Source organism: Camelus dromedarius, chromosome 5 (genome assembly GCF_036321535.1).
Source record: "Camelus dromedarius isolate mCamDro1 chromosome 5, mCamDro1.pat, whole genome shotgun sequence".
NCBI classification, from domain to species: domain Eukaryota; kingdom Metazoa; phylum Chordata; class Mammalia; order Artiodactyla; family Camelidae; genus Camelus; species Camelus dromedarius.
The window spans coordinates 14,778,006-14,796,500 of record NC_087440.1 but is presented as its reverse complement, the minus strand read 5'-3'; the positions used below and the strand labels follow the sequence as shown (position 1 = coordinate 14,796,500).

The 18,495-nt window shown below is 36.2% G+C and overlaps 1 protein-coding gene across 1 annotated transcript in view; it reads left to right on the top strand.

The window, feature by feature from the left end:
- Positions 1–5,845: 5,845 nt before the first annotated feature.
- Positions 5,846–18,495, top strand: part of AP4E1 (adaptor related protein complex 4 subunit epsilon 1) — a 139,519-nt gene continuing 126,869 nt past the window's right edge. Inside the window, exons 1-6 of the mRNA XM_064485605.1 lie at positions 5,846–6,077; positions 7,857–7,928; positions 10,362–10,485; positions 14,469–14,542; positions 15,670–15,791; positions 18,287–18,446. Of these exons, the coding sequence (XP_064341675.1) occupies positions 5,928–6,077; positions 7,857–7,928; positions 10,362–10,485; positions 14,469–14,542; positions 15,670–15,791; positions 18,287–18,446 (702 nt within the window). The 5' untranslated portion in view covers positions 5,846–5,927. The remainder of the gene's footprint in view (positions 6,078–7,856; positions 7,929–10,361; positions 10,486–14,468; positions 14,543–15,669; positions 15,792–18,286; positions 18,447–18,495) is intronic.

Below are 18,495 nucleotides of genomic sequence, written 5' to 3'. Positions count from 1 at the left end.
CAATCTCATCACTGTCAATAACATGAAAGTACAGGGGAAATGCTCCAGGCTCACAGTCTAGATTCAGGGCTGTAATTTCTGTTCTGTCCCTTGGGTTGTGTGACCTTGGTCAAGTGGCTTCTACAATCAAAGTATCAGAATGCTTTTCTACAAAATTAGGTGACTGGGTGTGTAGACGACCTTCAAATTTTCTTCCAGTTCTCACATCTTATAGTTCTAAGTCTTAGCAGGTCCTGCTATATAATTCAGTAGTTTTTCCTACCAGGAATTTCACTTCTGGTCTTTGACATTTGTTTCTTAGCTCTATTGTTAACTTTTAGCTTTGGTAGGTGGAAGCTAGAGGAGGAAATTGTAGGAATTGGTCGGTATTCAATGATCTTTGTGACTACGTAACAGGATAGGAAGTTCTGGGTGTTGTTCCAATAATGTCTCCTTCATAATCTGGTCAGTTGGAGATAAGTTTGTCTTTTTTTCTAAATTTATCTGCTTTCTAAGAACTTCTCTGTCTACTTCTCTTGAACTGTTCACCTTACCCCTAAACTCTTGCTCTTCACTGGCCTATACTCATACATCGATTGTTGTGACTGAATGATAAATGTAATGATTACTTCAACAAATAACTGAGCACCTCCTATGTACTAGATAATCAGTTTTCAAATGTTTTGGTTTCGAGACCTCTCTACATGCTTAAAGAATATTGAGAATCCCCCAAAGCTTTTGTTTATATGAGTTATATCTATAGATATTTGCTGAATTAGAAAGTAAAACTGAGAAACACTTAAGCTATTAATTGATTTTAAAATAGCAACAATAAATCTATTACGTTAACAGTATTTAAAAAATTAAAAAACAGCTATAGATTCAAAACAAAAAAAAGAGAGGAGTAGCATTGCCTTACAATTTTGTAAATCCCCTGACATCAGGCTTAATCTGAGATGACTGGATTCTCATGCCTGGTTCTGCATTTAATCTGTGGCTTTGGGGTTTATATTAGTTTCCTGGGGCTGCTGTACCAAATTACCACAAACTTGGTGGCTCCAAACAACAGAAATGTTATAGTTATGGAGGCCAGAGGTTCAACTGAGATCAAGGCTTGCGCAGGGAAGCACTCCCTCTGGAAGCTCTAGAGGAAAATTCATTCCTTCAGGTGGCTGCCGGCATTCCTTAATTTGTGACTATATCCTTCAAATCTTTGCCTCTATCTTTATATCAATTTCTCCTCTTTTGTGTGTGGTGGCTTATCTCCCTCTTTTTCTCTTTTATAAGGACATTTATGAGGGTATTTAGGGCCCACTGGGATAATCCAGGACAATCTCTTTATCTCAAGATCCTTAATTTAATCACATCTGCACAAATTTTACATATAAGGTAACATCCACAAATTCCAAACAATAGGACATGTCCATAGCCTTGGGAGACATTATAAGCTTTCCACTGATTGTTATGTTGTTTGAAATTTATGAAGAAAACCCAGTCTCATACAGATATATAGTTTGGGAGCAAAGAGTATTTTAATAGCTTTTTCAAATAATTGTGGTTATTCTTCTTTGATACAATATCCACCCAAACTCTAAAAGCAGTAGTTTCTTAAAGGTTTGTTGCAATGTGGGATTTGAAAACATATCAGTGACCTTTTCATGTTGGGTTATATTAACATCATTGGTCCATATGCACTTTGAATAGATCTTCATGCATAATTTTATAACATCATGCATTGATCATTTGGAAAATATTGTTTCATTGAGTTATATCGATCTTCGGAATTTTGACACATTTAATTATACAATATCAAAAAATAACATTCATTAATGTCACCACTGATCTTATCAGAACAGTTCTTACTTATCAGGAAATTATCAAACTTCTGGTGGCAGATACACATTTTTCAAAATTCTGATTTTCACTTGAAAGCTTGAACTTTCTCAGTGGTAATGAATATTGTCAGGTTTTTCCCTTGAAGTGACAGACTCATTGTTCATTTTCAAGAAAACCATTGTTTGTTAATCAGTTAAAATTGTATTCCATGAAGAAGTGTCTGGTTCAGCTTTCAAGTCAAACAACTGCACCAGTGCTTTTCCCTGAGAGATCCTGGTTGTGCATCAGAACTGCCTCATGTGTACTTTCCATTTTGTCACACACAATATTTAAAAGAAATAAATGTACTCAAGGGTCAATTTTTAATAAAATTAAAAATTCTTACTGCTTAATTAAAGTTATTCTTTGTGGAACAGGCATTTTTAAAAAAAAATGAGTGTTTGGTGGTGAAGAGAACACTTGGGAGCATCTGCCTTGATTTGTGCCAAGGTGCCGGCAGTGTAGTCCAGCGTTGATTTTTATACCATTAGTGCAAATATCAGCACAGTTGTTCCAGGATAAACTATGAGACTTAAAAAAAAATTGTAGAATGTTTTATTTCAGTGCCACTTTAGTTTATTGCCAAGCATTTATATAAAAGATCTTCAGGAATTAGTTGGTGCTGACACTGGATAGATATAAGCAAAGAAAAAAGTCTAGCTGCATCTATAATTATATAATTTTTGTCCATCTTAAAGGCAGTATAATCTTGTGGATAGGATGTTAACTTAGTCTTTATGTTTGCAACTAAATTCCTAAGTTGGTGAATTACTGCCTCTTTGGAAAACAGCATTGCTCTGATTTCTTCAACTGATTTTTCATCTTGCAGGCATTCACCCAGGAACGAACAGACTTTTTTAGTCTCTTAGCTATTTTATGCCCTTCTCCAGCCAGTGCAATACAATACTTTAACCTGTAAGATGCTTCAGTGGGTTTTTCATTTCTAGTTTGAGAAGTGACAACAAAAAAAAAGCTTTGGCTTTTAAAGTGGTTATCATGTTTAAAATATTCAATTCCCTTTTCTTTAAACTCTGAACGATTGGTCTCAAAATGATGCCTAAATCTAACTGGCACCATAATAGTATTAGAAATGTTCTGAAGAATAAGACAACATAAGGTAAATTATTAACATCTCTAAAGCAATGGAGAAGAAAGATGGTTTTGTCATGCTTTCCTTTCTCATTTACAGTTCTACCCAGATTCTTCCCCTTACCTGTGTTAGAGAATCCTCTGCTATTCATGTCAATATCATCTTTTTCAGCATCCTTAGCTGTGGGAAGTTGAGAAAGCAAGTCTTCTAATCTCTCTTTTGTGAGCCAATGAAAGAATCTAAAATTTAAAAAAATTACAAGTAAAATTTTATTTTTACTGTAAAATATTAAATTCTAGGAGAATAACAGTTTTAGATAAGATTTAACTATTTGGAAAAGTTTTCAATGAAGTAAAAAAAATGCTTGCAAAACAAGTAAAAAACTGAATTTTTTCTTGTGTTTCTGCATAGGTACAAGGAAAATTTGGAGATTTCAAAAAACGATTTATTGGATGATTAATCAGGTTACAGAGATTAGATACAAATGAATGTTGACAAAATTCTTTCTTAGAAAGAAATGGAAAATTTTATTTGAGACAACCTGAGGATTATAACCTGGGAGACAGTCTCTCAGAGAACACTAAGAGCTGTTCTGAAGAGGTATAGGGGAAGGTCAGTGTATATGTGATTTTGGTGAAGGGGTAAGTGCAATCCAGCACACATCTTAGCAGAGGAATAGATATGTAAATTAATGGTTTCAGTGCTTTTCTAAGTATAAGAAGATGCAAGAAACTGAGTTCATAAAAATTTCTCCTGAAATTATCTAACTACCTGGGGGCCAGTTCTGTCAGTTTTCCAGAGCACAAAGTGTCTCAACCTGATCTTTGCCCTGAATTCCTTTCAGGGTGTATTGTAGGTCAGTGACTGCAGTAACTAATGACTTGATTTTTGTAGAACTGGATGGTGGTCAACATCCTCTATTTTACAATCTCTTCTCTTTTGGTCTTACTTTTGACTGAGGTTTGGGAGGCATTTCGTGACCAATTTGTCTCATGGTGCTAGGAATGCTCATTCCCAGGGCAGGCGAGGATTTCACTGATAGGCCACTCAAGGTACTATTACCAGACTGGGCCCTGTTAACAGTAACCAAAGGCCTCTGGACTGCCTATCTTATTGTCTGTTATGGCCCAAGAACATATGATGATTCCCTCTTGTCGCTCCTTCCCATATCTAGACTTACATTATTAGAATCGTTGATCTTATAGAACTATATATTGGATCAACTGTTTCAAGTCCCCTTATCATCATTAATTTCATCTGAGGCTCAGTCACACATTTGGTAATGCAAGAAACAATCTTGAAAACAGGCCAAATAGAAGTAATATACCTACTAGTACATTAATAAGGTCATAAGTAAGTATGCAAGCTAAGAACTTCCATAGGTGTGGCCCAGTATCTCCCCAGGTCATCTGACCAGTCTGTTCTGCATTAGCTGCTATCTTTCAGGGAAATGCTCTACTGCCATTGTACATAGAGTTCACCTAAGACGTCTGCATGTACAAGGTGAACAGTAGGTCACTGTACCTCCTTACAGGATTGAGAAAGGAATGTTATCTTCTAAGAAGTTACATGGCTGGAGCCAGAAGAATTGAGCAGGTATTTCTGCCATTGGGGAGGTTAGATTAATGAATAACGCAGATGCACAGTGCACACAAAAGAGGAGGGAGGAAGCGCAAACCGGCAGAGGAAAAGTTTATGTTTAAATGTTCCTTGCCTTAAAATATGAATTTTTATTTCATCACGAAGATAGTTTGTAAGAACACACTAGAATCCCTGAGGACAAACTGAGTTAATTCTGAAAACGCACATATTTATACCCTAGACCTTAGAAATTCTGAGTCTATAAAACACAAGAGCAGTACTCAAGCAAACACTCCACCGGCCAATCATCTACCCTCTTGAAAACTTTTCTGTGCATTCTGGAAAGGATGAGGGTGAAAACAGCAAATAACATTTAAATAGTATTAGGAATATAGCTTGACTTCCTAGACGCCCTGTTAGGGTCTTAAAGACCCTCAGAAGTCACCAGACTGCATTCTCAAAACCACTGTACCAGATTCTGTTCTAGGCAGAAGCTGGGGAAATAGCAATGATTAAGATATCCTCTCTCTAGAAAGAGAAGTATTTACGTAGTGGCAACTGTGATCGGTTCTAAAATGGGAAAGAACAGAGCGTTGTAAGCGGGTAGGACGAGGAGACCTATCCTCGTCGGCAGGGCCAGGAAAGTGACATTTAAACAGCGACCTGCAGAGCAGGAGCAGGCGGGAGGCGGGAGGTGGCCACCCGTCCACTTCCCGGTCTTGGCTTGCCTCCTCAAATCCCAGGAAAGGAGGGGTGCATGGGACGGGACAGTGGCCACGAGCCCCAGAACGCGGCGGGCGCTGAACCCGGCAGGATGAATCTGCAAGACAGCCGCGCTGCCATTCAACACCACCGGGGCCCCCAGCACCGCCTAGGCCGGGGCGGCACACGGCGCAGGGCCCCGCACGGCTCCCGCCCCTCGGCGTGTGGTGGTGGGAGGTGGGCTGATGGCCGTCGGTTCCACAGTGAGCGGTGGCCGAAAGGAGCCTAGGAATGTGCACCTCCCGGGGCGGTCTCGGGCAGCGCAGAGACGGCTAAATGGGAAAAGGAGACCTTGGCGGACGCAGTGTAAAGAAGTGGGGCGGGAGTGGCTACCTCAAGAACGCCCAGAGACGCACGGGTTGCCCGGGTTGCCGGCGAAACCGGGAGTGTCCCGCCCTCCTACGGCTCCACAGGCGGTCAACATCCGCGCAGGCGCGGCGGGTGGCCTTTCTCTCGCGGACTCTCGCGCCCCCCCGCGGCGTCTCTCGAGAAAGACACTGTGCTTGTCCGTGCGGGGCGCGAATAAAGATTTCTTCTTCAAACAAACAGGAAGTGCTTACGGTGGCCGGGCGGGCGGCGGGGCAGGGGCTGGGCATGAGGCCGAGCGGCGACCGGCGCGCGGGCGGTGGCGGCGGCGGCGATGAGCGACATTGTGGAGAAGACGCTGACGGCACTGCCGGGACTCTTCCTGCAGAACCAGTCAACTGGCGGGCCCGGGGCTGCCAAGGCGTCCTTCTCCTCACGGCTGGGCGGTCTCGTCCGCGGCATCACCGCGCTCACCTCCAAGCACGTAGGTGCCCGTCGGGCCGGAAGGTCAGGAGCGCCTCCCGCGCTGGGAGGCCCGGGTCCCGCGACTAGCCTCCGGGATCGACCCTCCGACGGGGTTCAGAGACCGCGTGTGTGCCTGTCGGTCCTGGTGTCTGTCCGGAAGTATCACTTTCTAGCCCGGACTGACAACTGGGAGGTCAGGTTTCCACGGTTGGCCCTGACACTGACTCATTATTACCTGGCCCAGATCTCTTTAATCTTTGAGTCTCCCTGTGCTTCTTGAACGTTGAGGTGGAAAAGTACCAATATGTATTTAATAGGTTGCTTCGAGGATTAGATGACACATCAACCGTGTAAAAATACCAAGTGCCATGGAAATGACAACATTATTGTTCTAAAAAGTTTCTTTCCCACTGAGGTTCTTTCTCCCAGCTCTATCAACTGCTAGATGTCACACACCAGAACAGACCCTGCCGTCTGTACCTGTTGTTAAATACGTTTGGGGAGCTTGAGGTTCTTAGATAAGACTAACGGGTTGGACAAAGAAAAAGCGTAATTCTCCCCAAATGTAATACTTGCTGAGTAAGTCTCTGCCTCAGATGGGCTTTGAAACAAGAAATTATAATGGAAGTTATTAAGTTCCCACAGACATTTGGTAGTTGTACAGGTGATGTAAGATAATGATTCAAAGTTTCAAGAATTTTGTATCTTAAAGATCATGTGGTATGTATAATTTGTTCGAAAGATATTTATCGAAGAGGCTTTGTGTTAGACACTGAGGGACTAGAGTAAAACACATTTCCTTTTGCCAAAGAATTGGTCAGTCATAATGGATTTAAGACAAGTATAAGAAATACACAATGAAATATGTCTCAGGAGGGAAAAAAAGACAAAAGGAGGAGGTTTTTCCTTCACAGTGCTCTGAGGGTTTAAAATGTTCTTTTTAAACTGAAATAAGATGATGCTGTACTAGAGAGGGTCTGCTTCACATCAGAAGTCATAATTTGTGGATTTAATATTGTTTGTCTTTTTGTCATTTAATTTTTATGAGGTGCTGAATGAAATAGTTTATTTTTGGTTTTAAATTGCAGTTTGAAACTGTATATAAGATATCTAAATGTGGCAGTACTTCACTGGTAGTTCTTGGTTAGCTACTAATGGACACTAATGGACATAATTCAGTGTGTGATTTAAAGATAGCATTATACTGGCCAAATTTGGGGCCAATTTTCAAGTGCTTAAGGAGGTGAAATGCAATGCAGATAGTGGAAGTGACCATATTGGTGAATTTATTGTGTATGTAAGAGAGAGAGAGATGGGAAGTGAGGGAAAGGGTGTGAGGAATAAGGAGAAAAGGTTAGGGGAGAAGAATATAATTTAAGGGGAAAAGGTTTCTGTTTCTGCTCTCTTACCCTGTTTCTCTATTCCATGAAGAAGGAGAAGGTGTGAGAACCTTATCCTGGGCCACTACATTAAGAATTTCTTTTCTGCTTTCTCTCCACCATTAACTTAAAAAAAGAAAAAGCCAAACATATTTTCTGCTAAGCTGTCCTTAGGGGACAGTAACTAAGTGAAGAAAAGAGGAATGGTGGGCTATCCTGGAAATATTTATTCTTTCCAGGAATGATTCTGAGGGTTGGAGACATGATCTTTAGGCACCTCGTAAGTGCATAGTTTTTATAACTCTCCTTTAAAATAATTTCTTTTTTTATTGAAAATACTATATTTTTCCCTTTGAGAAATACGGTTAACAGTTTAAAAAGACAGTTATTCATGCATTTAAATATTTTCACTTTTTCAGGAGGAAGAGAAATTAATCCAGCAGGAACTGAATAATCTGAAAGCAACTGTTTCTGCTCCTACTACAACTCTGGTAAGTTTGTGTAGTCTGTGCCAGCACATTTTGAATTTGAAATCTGGTCCACTATGGATTCAGTAGTGGCATTAATTGGTCAGTTGTTTAAATATAATTTATCACAGTCAAAATCAGTTATGGATGGTAACAAGTGAGACAAATTAACTTTAGCCTTTTATTGACTGGCTGCAGTAAACGAGGCCGTGCTTGACTGATGTCAGTTCAGTGCCAACATGATGATAGTTACATAAATGTGGCAATACTATGGGACCCAAGTGCCCATCTTATTGTTTTAATGTTGTGCAGTGGAAGAAGCTTAGGATAAATCATTTAAAATAGTATTTTCAGACCTGAATTGATATATTGTAGATCTTTCATTTTATTGTTATGTATCTTGGAGTATAGGCTGGCTGACAAGGTGGAGAAAATGATTTTCTGGCTGTAAAACTGGGTATATTGCACAACAGCTAAATCAAGATTTAATTTTTAAAAAACTTAGTTCCATATAATTTGATTTTCAAACAGCATTTAGCAACTATTTAAGCAGTGGCCACTGTGGAACTGTCCCTCTATAGTTAGATTAAGGCCATTTTTTTTTCTTTTAATTTTCCTGTAGTTTCAGATAATGAGATTTTTCCAAACAACATTTATTCAGCAAATATTTAGTGAGTGCCTCTCTGTGTAAGTTGCTGTGGAATGTTCTCCCAATAAAAATATCGGGGTGTTTATTTTGCATAAGAACATGATCATGTCTGTGAATAACACTTGTAAAGTCTGAGAGAATGTATATACTTCCTTTTATGGTCATGATAATGTGTGGACAAATGAAACTCAAAACATAGTCAGTATGATAGATCTGTATATATATATGTGTGTGTGTGTGTGTGTGTGTAAAGATATGTATATGGTTTTGTGTGTATGCATAAAATCATTGTGTTGTGATACTTGATAGAAATGTTAAGTAGAAGTGGTTTCTCTCTTTTTATTTGGCTTGATTTCAATTTTCTGTAATTAGTATTAGTAAATAAAGTTTTTCTTGCTACCATGCATTAACCTGGTGTTGGCAGAACTAAGATAAGTAGGTAGAAGTTAGGGAGCCAGAGTTTGAAGGAAGATTTTATAATAATTATGGCCATCCAACTCTGAGCATATTTTACAGAACAGGCTGTAAGTTGGTCAGGTAGAGGCTGGATGACAATTTGTTAGAGCAATTGCAAAAGAATTCCTGCATTGGGGAAATACACTTTTTTCTCCAAAAATAAGAGAATAATAATGTATGCAATAGAATTTTACTTAAAGTTCATAATGACTTTTAAAAAACTAAGAGATAAAATATTACAAAATCAGGGTTAATACTTAATGGCTTAAATGAACACTTTCACTCCTCACTGATGCAGAAGCCTTTGAAGAGGGGCTTCCGGTATCTTTTAAGCTTATTTTTTCAGTATGTAGTAGTTTTAATCAGTGAGCTAATGAATTAACTTTTATTACAAGTGACCTGAATTAAATCTTATTCCCTTAAGATTTTATTATGGTTTCTTTTTAAAGTTACTTCATTTTTACATGTATGTATATATATATATATACACACACATTTATCAAATATTAAATGTTATCCTTAATTTAAAATGTTTTATTTTAGCATTTCCTAAGCATTTTGTGATTAAGTAACTTTGTAATATATTAACTAATTTTTAAATATAAAAATAGTCAACTTTTCTGATTTAGAAACACTTGTATTTTTTATTTTTAATTATAAGTTGTATAAATATTGAGAATGTAAGATTTTCATATGAATAAAGCAATTTTATAGACTCTCCTAAAGCAACTTATTAGCTTGAATTGTAAATATTGAAAGAACTAGTTAAATTAAATATTGGAATGGCTATACTATTAATGAAATCATAATAATTGGGAGAGTTGTTGAATGCTTATAAAACAAACTATTGCCTATTATATACAGCATAATAATTCTGAAGAAACTCCAGGTGCAGTTTGATCTTTAAACGTGAAAAATATTTTTGTTACAGAAATTATTGCCAACTTGTCGAAGTTCTATAGATGTTTTCATTTGACAAAATATATTAAAATGATGTGCTACATCCTAAAAGCCAGGTCAGATTACCATGGATGAAATTTTGTGAGGACCACGTGTCTCACATTATAACTAAATTTTACATGAGGGAAGCCTAGAATTAAAGATAGCTACAGTTGATTTATTTTCTACAGTTGCCACTAACAAAATATTGAAATAATTTTACTAAAATGAGTATTATTGTTAGTTAAATTTGGGAGTAGCTTTTATTTATAAAATCTGACTTTGGGTGATTAATTTATGATATATATGATATCTCTTCAGTGTCAGGATTCCCCTGATAAATGATTACAACATAATAAAAAAATTAAAGCATTCTAATTATTTGTACAGTTACTGGATATTTTGCTTTTCAGAAAATGATGAAGGAATGTATGGTGAGACTTATTTATTGTGAAATGCTTGGATATGATGCTTCCTTTGGCTATATACATGCAATTAAGTTGGCACAACAAGGGAACCTTTTAGAAAAAAGAGTAGGTATGTATGTATTTAAGACTTTTATACTTAATGTTGTCCTTAAAGTTCTGGCTCTTACATAAAATGAATGATGTAGATATGTAGTATGTTTTCAGAACACTGCCTTGTAAATTCCAAAGCTTTATAAGATAACACTTCAAAAACTCACTGTCTATAAGTGAAATCAGTTTTCCTGATTCATAGCATTTTGGAGAAGATGGAAAGTTACTTGTTCTTGTGATGGTGGTTAGATGACTTTATATATTTGTTAAAACTTATTGAACTATACACTTAAAAGGGTGATTTTCTTATTTGTAATTATACCCCAATAAAGCTGATTTTAAAGTCTGTCTAGTCTCATCAGTTTAATAATCAGAAATGTTTTTTTTTAATAGAATAAAACTGAAATTGACTTGAGTAATTTAAAATATACTGTTCTCAGTTTCACAGATGTTAGCTATGAAGATTAAAGGTATTTTTTAAAATTTTATAATCAACCTTCAGGGCTATTAGGAAAAAAATTCTTTCAAGGACTTAAATCTTGTGTTCATAGTTTCAGCTTTATATCAGAAAGTTTAAGAAGGAAGCAGTTTAGAATAATAGGAGTAGAACATGTTATTTATTCTAAGAAGTTCATAGTGTCATGTTAGGAACCAGCATTCCTCTTAAGTTACAATGACCTGTGCTGTTAGATGTTGGTGGGGTTGGGAGATGTCTTGGTAAAGATTTTGAGACTTTTTGTGCACAGTATTCCACTTGTTGAGCTTCACTCCACCCAAAATACTCTTCTATCTTTTATTTTTTTAACTTCTTTTTAATTGAATTATAGTCATTTTACAATATTGTGTCAAATTCCAGTGTAGAGCACAATTTTTTAGTTATACATGAACATACATATATTTATGGTCACATTTTTTTCACTGTGAGCCACCACAATATCTTGTATATATTTCCCTGTGCTATACAGTATAATCTTGTTTATCTATTCTGCATATGCCTGTCAGTATCTACAATTTTGAAATCCCAGTCTTTCCCTTCCCACCCCCCATTTTTTGGGGGGGGTAGGTAATTAGGTTTATTTATTTAATGGAAGTACTGGGGATTGAACCCAGGACCTCATGCATGCTAGGCACATACTGTACCACTGAGCTATACCCTCCACCCCTGTATCTTTTATTTGTTGTATTCTTCCTTCCAAGTGGAATGTCCCGTGGCATCCCGTCTCTCCCTTTCCGTATTCCAAACCAAGTTTTAACTCTTCTGTCATCACTCATTTGGATCCTACCATCTGTTATCTTTTCACGTCTTTTTCCAAACTAATTCTAAGATCCCTAATGTGGGAAATTTTGAAAACAATTGATAGTACTTTGTGCAACTGTTGCTATATTGTGCTTCTTCGACTTTAATGTAATTTTTCATTTTCATTTAAACTTCATTTTTAAAGTATGTAAAAATTACATGTGTTACATGGTTCAGAAGTTAAGACCTGGTAGAAAGGTACAATCAGAGAAGTCTTACTTTCATCTCTAGCCCCTCTACCAGGTTTGCCCCTACCCCCATGGATACCTGTCTTGATTAGTTTCTGATTAATCTTTCCACTGTTTCTTTTTGAAAAGACAAGCAAATGCATGGGTGTGCACTCATATCCTCTTTCTTATGCAAAACAGAGTGTGTGATAGAGATTATTCTACACCTTGTTTTGACATCTTTATATTTCTGTACAGTTTTCATTGGGTGGTTGGGTATACCATGGTATTTTCAGCCAGGTCCCTATTTCTGGGCATATGGGTTGTTTTTACTTTTTGCTCTCATAAATAATGTTGCAGTGAATGACCTTGTACATGTGTTTTTCATAGTTATAGTAGCTGAGTCATTTTTATTAAGATTCCTGACCTTCCTTAGGAAGATACTTTATTGCCACGTAGAGAGAGGTATATCTCTGTGTATCAGATATTCTTCATGTGTGCAAACTAGTGGAAGTTTTTTTTTAAACCTTTTATCTTTAGTCTGGTACTATGGCTTCACCTACTCTCCTGAGATTCCTAAGGCTAGCTTTGGTACTTTCTTTGATGGATAATGCCTTCTTATTTTGTACATGAATATTGTTAAGTAAATACATTTCAGTATTCATTAAGTCAGGCATTATGTTAGGTACTTTAATCTTGAGAGATGGTATTTCATTTTACAGAGGAGAAAACTGAGGCTCAGAAAGGTCAGGTCACTTGTCTAAGGTCATAGAGCTACTAAATGGTGGAGCTAGACTACAAACCAGTTTCTATGAGTCAAAGCATGTATTCTTATCCAATATCTCACTCTTAGTCATATCAAATGTACTCTGTATTCATAATTGTTATTCTTTGTTTTTAAAATAACCTTTTTCTTTTTTTGAGTCACAGAATATCTTTTCCCCTGTTTCCCTAGTGTCAAAAGTTTCCCTGATTGTCAAAACAGGATATTCTTTGTAACAGATAGAATTGAAGTTTCATTGAGATGGCCCTTGGATTAGTTTGTTGATCTTCTTGTATCTTGGTATTGGTGACTTGAATGTGAGTGATATCTTAGCTGAACAGATGTAATCTGTTCTCAGCAATCTGTTAACACCTAATTCCTGCTTTAAATGTTCTCTAGGGTGTTTCTCTTCTCTTTCTTGGCCTTAGTTTGTTCTTTTTTTCTCTCTAGTGATGGTGGGCATAATAGCTCTGCTCTTCTCACATTCCATGAAGATGTTTCAGGGGGTCATGCTGCTATTTCTTGGTTATGAGAATAGGATGTTTCTGGCAGTTTTCCTATCTTCCCCAACAGACACAGAAATTATGGATGTTAGGTAATGATGGGGATAGTTAACATTTAGAATCTCTAATAAAAGGGCTGGTAGAATTGAGAAGAATGAAAAACAATGAGAATGGGAGTCAGGGAATAGGGTCTCAACATACACTGTGTAGACAGACAGTATTACAGCGTAGAGGTCCCCTCATAGAGGTTAAGAACATGAACTAGCTCCTACTGCCTGGATTGGTGGAGTAGCCATAGACCTCAGGCAGCTACCCCTTTCGGGCCTCATTATTATATTGGGGATAATAATAATAATACCTACCTCATAGAGCTGTTGTGAGGATTAAGTGAGGTGAGACTTGCAACATATTTGACCCATAAGACCTGTCTAACAAATATTATCAATATGAGGGGTGACAGAAAAATGACAGGGGGCATCTGTATTACATGTACATGGTATTTGTCACTGTATTAATGTACTTCCTCAATTTTAAGTTATACTTTTTAATGTTTTGATATTAAAATTAAAGTGCTAAAGTCAGTGAGTACATTTAATGTGGTAGACAGTGTTTCTTTCCTCAACAATTATTATTTATTCAATAGTGTATCTTTAAATTGAGAAAATAAGAATTGTTTATTGCCTAATACATGATTTACATCATATGGATTGGTGTTAGGTAGCTCATTCAATAATACAAATAGCTAGTAACTCATTGATTTTTTTTGTTTGTTTGTTTTTGTGGTTTTTTTGGGAGGGTAATTAGGTTTATTTATTTAGTTAGTTATTTTAATGGAGATACTGGGGATTGAACCCAGGACCTCGAGCATGCTAAGCATGTACTCTAACCATTGAGCTCTACCCTCCCCACTAGTAACTCTGTTTATTAACTACAGTAGCTATTAGTTTTTAATAATTGTTTTGCTGCAAGACAGAGAATTTTGATTGATTGCATAGAGATTTACACAGAAAACAGAAGGCAGATATTTCAAATGTCACCTAGCTTCTTTTCCACTTCAGGTATATCCTGTGAAATACATATTTTCAGGATGAAGAATACCTGAAATCTAATTTACTAAAATTTTTGAACTTTATGTTTTGCTCTGTGTTTTTATATTTATCTGTAACTGGTATTTTTGGCACTTAAATTTTGGAGTATATTATTGTCTTAACTTCTTGGGAAAAGCTAATTTTGGGGAGGTAATAATGAGACTTTTCCTCTCAAATTTTATAGGTTATTTAGCTGTTTCTTTATTTCTACATGAAAATCATGAGCTGTTGCTTCTCCTTGTGAATACAGTTGTAAAGGTATGTATTATATATTGGCTAATATGACATCTTAAATTATCCCTTCAGGCATCTGACATTTCTCTTCAATCAAATTGAATTAGGTATTTTTGCAAAAAGGTAGGCTTACAGAATGGGCTTAGAAAGATCTTTTATTTGGATCAGTTTCTTCATCTGTAAGATTAGGATAAATAATAGAACTTAGCCAAGTTGTGAGGGTTAAATGAAACACTACAGAGAGTAGTAGTTGCTACTGCTACTGTTATTATTGTTTCATTTTAAAAAAGGCAGAATTAAGAGTTATAACTCAGATATCCAGACTTTTAGTTAGATTCACTTTCCATGCTGCTGTTTTTTTCTCTAGGATCTGTTCTAAAGGGATATAACCTGAATAATTAAAGTCTTTTAAATTCTAGGAATCATTTTAAAGGCAAACAGTATAATTAGGTAATTGAAATGTACAGATAATAAATAAACAAGTTAATTCACATTCACAATATCTTTTCCTGTTAAATTTTAAACAAAATTGGTACTGAGGTACAATTGAATTGTTGAGCTTTTTCATGTTTATCTTGTGTCAGTTTTTTCATATGCTTGTGTGTGTGTGTGTGTGTGTGTGTGTGTGTGTGTGTGTGTGTGTAATACTTTCTGAATTTTAAGTCATATACTCTGTTAAGGTTACTAGTAGCATACATTTTTCCAAACTTTCAAAAATACTTTTTCAGTTTATATTAGAATTGTTTATAAACTGCATGTATAAGTATATATGAGTGCATGCATTTTATTGTATGCATGAGAATTACTTCCTTTTAAACTTTGACTTATATTATTAACAAGGAAAATTCATTTTTTGTTAGTTTAGAAAAGTTTTAAAGGCTATAATAAAGGAAACTACTTTGGTCAGTGTCAGAATAGAAATACCGTTTCCTTTGGATCGGTTGCTTTTGGGCTGTATTTATCTGTTGACTCTATTAAGGCAAATGGACCAGGGACATTCCTGTAAAGTATGAGGTGAGCCTGAATGTACAAATTAATTATAAATAGTCAGTAGAAAACTATTAAATATGTAGGACCATTGCAATGTTGAGCTCACTATCCCTAGTTTAGAATTTGCACTGAATGTTTTCTTTGCTTAATAATTCTGTCAGGACTTGCAGAGCACAAACCTGGTAGAAGTATGCATGGCACTTACTATCGTCAGCCAGATTTTCCCTCGAGAAATGATTCCAGCTGTTCTTCCATTAATAGAAGATAAACTTCAACATTCTAAGTAAGTAAATTATTTTTGGTTAGGTGTCTACACTATGTATTTCAAAAGAAAAATTTATAATCAGAAATTTATTATAACTTTAACTTAATACTACCAGGATAGAGGACATTCTTTGACTGCCTGATATAATGCGAAAATCCCCAGTATCATCATCCTTTATTTTTCATGTGGGTTTAGAAAAATGTTAGGCAGCTTTCTAAAGTTAAACCCAGAGACAGTGAGGCTTAGTATCAGGAATTTTTGGCTTTCAGTGGTCCTGTTTTCCCCTTGGCTAGATGAGGTTGGTTAATGCCCCTTAGTTTTCACAAAGTTGTTTTGAAGATAAAGTGAAGTAATGAAAAACCACTGGAAATGGGTCATATGCTATGAATACAGAACTTCTATGTATTTGGAATGCTCTTAGATCAAAATTAAAGCATTCAAAGTCTATTGTATAGCCGATAAATAACCCTTAACTTGTATCTTGCTAGTCTTCTCTTGTAAAATTTCTTAACTCTCTCCTTATCAACTTGATTACTTTTTCATCACACTTGGAATTATTTTGTTTTTGACCAAGTGTCTTAACTTCATAACCTTGAAAGCTAGGAATAAGTTTACAATCACTTGCCATTTTTCCTCTGTGATTGTCGTGTTTTAGTTAAATGTACGTTTTTGAGAAAGATTTTTTTTTTTGTTACTCATAATACTTCTTTATTTTGTATACTTCTTTAAGTCAGTATTTTTAGTGTCTGAGATTATAAAATGTCTTATGGTTTGTATTCTTTAAGAAATCTTGGACCATACATTTTTCAGCTAAAATGGTAACTTTTACTAAGAATTGTAGAATAACTTCATAGGTTTTTCAAGCTTGTTACAATGTTTTATTTATGTCAAATAGAACAAATGACAGGTATGGACAATTAGTTACTGGAAATGAAAGGTTAGCTTTGCTTAGATAATTGCAGGTTGATCTGATCATAGCAGAGCATATTTTTATGAAAATTTTCCATGCCACCACTGTTTCTTAGTCATATTTACTCTTTGTGTGAAATCCTTCTGAGAATTGAATTTTTGCTTATTGTTTCCCATATTCTCTAATCTCAAATCTTGGCCTCTCCTGTCTTCTGCTAGTTAGAGTTTAGACTTTTTGAAACCCTGCTCTTGCCATTATGGCCGTGCGTAACTCCATGCTATGGAGTAAAGAGCTAAAGAAGGTGGGACAGAGCTCCAGGTGGGCCAGTGGATATCACAAGATGTGAGACAGGGATTAGACCTAACTTTTGAATCCCTAGCTATATTTCTGCAGGCCAGGTCTTTTGATATCTTGTGTTAGTGCCAGCACTTAGGGCCAGGCCTCGGGATTCCTGAGCATGTTCAGAGTTTGTATTCATTTTCTTCACCTCACTTTTACCTACTCTCTCCCAGCACTCATATTGGTTAACACCCAGCAGCAGTACATTGGGATGTAGTTTACATTTACAGTATTAACACTAATGGCAAATGTGTTGTTAATCTGCTTTTCTTTCTATGTGAAAAGAATTTTCCATCATGACATAGTTTCCCTGGGAAGATGATGGGTTGCTTGTTTATGCAGAAGCTGGATGACCATTTGTTAAGAATCTTATGAAAGGTATTCTTGAGTAGAACACCCAGGATTGCATTGAATAATCTCATTTTTGAGATTCCATGATTTTAGGTAACAGAAATACTTATTAAGCAACCCTAAAAGTAAATACTTCACTGCTGCTATTGTGAACTGGCAGCATGGTCTGCCAATATGAGGTGCGCAGAAATAGGCATGAGAGAGAAAAACAAGGAATTTACTTCCTTGGAAACTGCATTATGTTCGTAGGATAGCAACTGTTTATTTTTGCTTCTTGTGTGCTAGACATTATCTGTTACAAATGAAGTGCAAGACTTGTGTATACTTTCCTCTTCATTGTAATGAGGTTTTTGAAACATGAGCTGGGCAAGGAGAGGAGTAACATCTTTTAATGTAAGTCCCCCCTATACTCCCCTGCCCCCTAAAGTATTTGGAGTATGTTTGCCCATGATATAAAGAAATATGAAAAGCTAGAATGTTAAGGAGACTTTTAATTTAATAAAAAGACTGTTTAATATTACCAGTCAAAATGACCTTTTACAAATTTAAACTTACTGTGGATTCTTTCCCCAATTTCTAGAGATAACGGCTTTCAAAAGTGGAATTAGGGAATTAAGGAATGTTTCTGTTTGTACTGGTTTCGAAAGTAATATGCTTATTACCAAAAAATTTTATAACTAGAAAAATATATAACATGGGCAGTTAAAGTCTCTTGAGGTCTTACCCCCTTGAGATAACCACTTTTTATAGTTTGATGAATTAGAATAAAGAATTAATAGTAAATGTATAATTCTTTTTTTCTTTTTAGATTAAGGTAGTAGCTTGTATTTTGAAATCATCTGGTCCATAGTCTTCTCAAATTGAATGCCTGACAGTTCAGATGGTTTATTTAGTTTTTATTTTTTATCTTTAGGGAGATTATACGAAGAAAAGCTGTCCTGGCGTTATATAAATTCCACGTCATCGCTCCTAATCAAGTGCAGCATATCCATATTAAGTTTCGGAAAGCACTTTGTGACAGAGATGTTGGGGTCATGGCTGCTTCCTTGCACATATACCTTAAGATGATAAAGGTAAGTTGGAACTTTGAGCAGGTACTGAGTAGGTACCATTAGAAAAATA